The following is a 2,500-nucleotide window of genomic DNA, read 5'->3' on the forward strand; positions in this document are numbered from 1 at the left end:
GAGCTGTATTACAAATCAATTGAGTTTTGTCAGTCCCATCAACTCCACCTGGGGGCTTCATTTGATGATACTGTTACCATCAGTGATCAAGCAAAGCTAGATCTTGCATGGGTCATTGACAATTTAGACCAATACAATGGCAAATGTTTGCATGAAATGCCTATTTCTTTATTCATTGAAAGTGATGCTAGTAATACTGGTTGGGGGGCCCACTGTAACGGTGTTGCTACAGGTGGACCGTGGTCTTAGTCAGAAATTGATCTTCACATCAATCACCTTGAGTTACTAGCTGCTTTTTACGCACTTCAGTCATTTGTTCCGCAGTATAGTCTGCTGCACACATCAGACTGAAAGTGGATAATTCAACTGCAGTAGCTTGTATCAATAATTTTGGCAGCATAAGGTCCCCTTCTTTAAATACTTTGTCTAGAACTATTTGGAACTGGTGTACATTTCTGCAGTATCTATTCCGGGAGTTGACAATACAGTAGCAGATGTCATGTCTAGGCAAAATTCTGACAAGCTAGAATAGGCACTAAATTTTTTCAGTCTTCCAGCGTTTGTCCTCTTTGGTTTTCAAACCAGACATTGATCTGTTTGCCAGTAGGCTAAACAAGCAATTACCAGTTTTTATATTTTGGCATCCAGAACCAGACTGCTATGCTGTAGATGCATTTAGTACTTTATGGACACCATTTAAATGCTATGCTTTTCCTCCTTTCTGTCTAATCCCTAGAGTGCTAGAAAAGATGGAAAGAGAGCATGTGGACCAGTTTCTCCTAATTGCACCAGTATGGCCAACGCAAAGCTGGTACCCCCTCCTTCTGAGAACCAATACTTCTACCTCAAGATCCTCAACTCTTACACCTGGCTCACTCCAACAAGCTTCATCCTCTGCACAACAGACTCCAACTTGCCGCATGGATCTTATCAGCCAACAGCTGCAGGCAGGTGGACTTTCGAGACAGGCTACTGAACTCATCTGTGCCTCATGGACCAGAGGGACTGAGAAACAGTACAAGCCTGTATGGAAGACTTGGAGTAGCTGGTGTGATCAGAGGCACATCAATGCCCTTCAGGGTAATGCAGTCCATTTAGTTAATTTCTTGGCTGAACAATTCCACCAGGATAAGAGCTATAGTACTTTGAACACTTACAGATCTGCAATATCCACTACTCTCCACTTGATTAGGGATGATAAACTTGGAGATCACCCATATGTTTCTAGATGTCTAAAAGGAGTGTTTGTTTCAAGGCCTCCATCTCCTAGATATTCGTTTACGTGGAATGTTTCCCAACTCACATCCTACCTGGCTGCACAACCTCCTGTCCAAAGTCTTAGTTTAAAGGCACTAACTTTGAGAACTGTGACACTTTGTTCCTTGGTATCGGCCCAGAGAGAACAGACTTTGTGCTCATTGGACTTAGACAATATGTCTATTTATGAGGATGAGATCAAATTTGTCATAGGTTCCAGAACAAAGACTTCTCGTCCTGGGAAGAAACCTTTAGAAGTTTCCATTCCATCCTTACCCACTAACCTCAGTCTCTGCCCTAAACAGACACTGTTACATTATATTCATTGTACGCAACACCTGCGCAAGTCAGGGGAGCAGACTGTATCTCAGTTGTTCATTTCTCATGTTAAACCACACGAGCCTGTTTCCTCATCTACTTTAGGTAGATGGATTAAGACTGTTATGACTGATTCAGGCATTGACACTAGTTTATTCAAACCACATAGTGTAAGGGGTACATCTACATCTGCTTTGTATCAAAGGGGCGCATCTTTAGCTGAAATTGTGAAGATGGCAGACTGATCATCAGAACGCACATTTAATCGTTTCTATAATCGCAATGTCTATAACACCAATCCCTCTTCATTAGCAGGCAGATTGGTATTATCATAGATATTCAGTAACGTTTATTTATGTACAGACCATTGTATCACGTCTACAATTAAAGCACTCATTTCTATCATATCACATATTTTTGTTTTTTCCCCTGGCTTCGGTTCTTTAAAATCGCACAGTTATCCCATAATGCGGAGTGTATCGAAAGAGAATTTTAAAATTAGACGAGAGGTACTTACCTTGAAGTGTGATTGTAATTCTCTGAAGATACACGGAGCATTATGGGATAATGCTTCCCACCCTTCTGTGTTGGCTTATGCCTATCCCACCCTTTGTGTTGGGGACCTCAGCCAGTCTGCACTCCAGGAGAATGGATTTGTGTCACGCGTTAGGCTGCTTATATATGGTGCATTTGCAGGACAATGGTTGCTTTGAAGTGTGACCGCTGACCTCAAGTACTGAAGAGGAATGCAGAGTTATCTTATAATGCTCCGTGTATCTTCAGAGAATTACAATTACACTTCAAGGTAAGTACCTCTCGTCTAGTTTTAAAACTCTCACGATGCCTCTCTCCACCCAAGGGCCAGTTGTTCAAAAGCCAATTAACGCTAATCCCAGGTTAAAAATTAACAAAGGAGTTTATTCTC

General features: G+C 41.6%; 2 protein-coding genes and 1 pseudogene across 3 annotated transcripts in view; 1 reads left to right on the plus strand and 2 right to left on the minus strand.

The window, feature by feature from the left end:
- The window catches only part of LOC137994897 (uncharacterized), a 3,985-nt gene extending 1,952 nt beyond the window's left edge, over nt 1-2,033 (plus strand). Inside the window, exon 2 of the mRNA XM_068840479.1 lies at nt 737-2,033. Within this exon, the coding sequence (XP_068696580.1) occupies nt 750-1,820 (1,071 nt within the window). The 5' untranslated portion in view covers nt 737-749 and the 3' untranslated portion in view covers nt 1,821-2,033. The remainder of the gene's footprint in view (nt 1-736) is intronic.
- The window catches only part of LOC137997490 (oncoprotein-induced transcript 3 protein-like), a 61,328-nt pseudogene that overhangs the window by 58,118 nt on the left and 710 nt on the right, over nt 1-2,500 (minus strand).
- The window catches only part of LOC137997487 (uncharacterized), a 132,643-nt gene that overhangs the window by 15,463 nt on the left and 114,680 nt on the right, over nt 1-2,500 (minus strand). The gene's annotated exons all lie outside the window — the stretch shown is intronic.

This window comes from Montipora foliosa, chromosome 3 (genome assembly GCF_036669935.1).
Source record: "Montipora foliosa isolate CH-2021 chromosome 3, ASM3666993v2, whole genome shotgun sequence".
Classification (NCBI taxonomy): Eukaryota; Metazoa; Cnidaria; class Anthozoa; order Scleractinia; family Acroporidae; genus Montipora; species Montipora foliosa.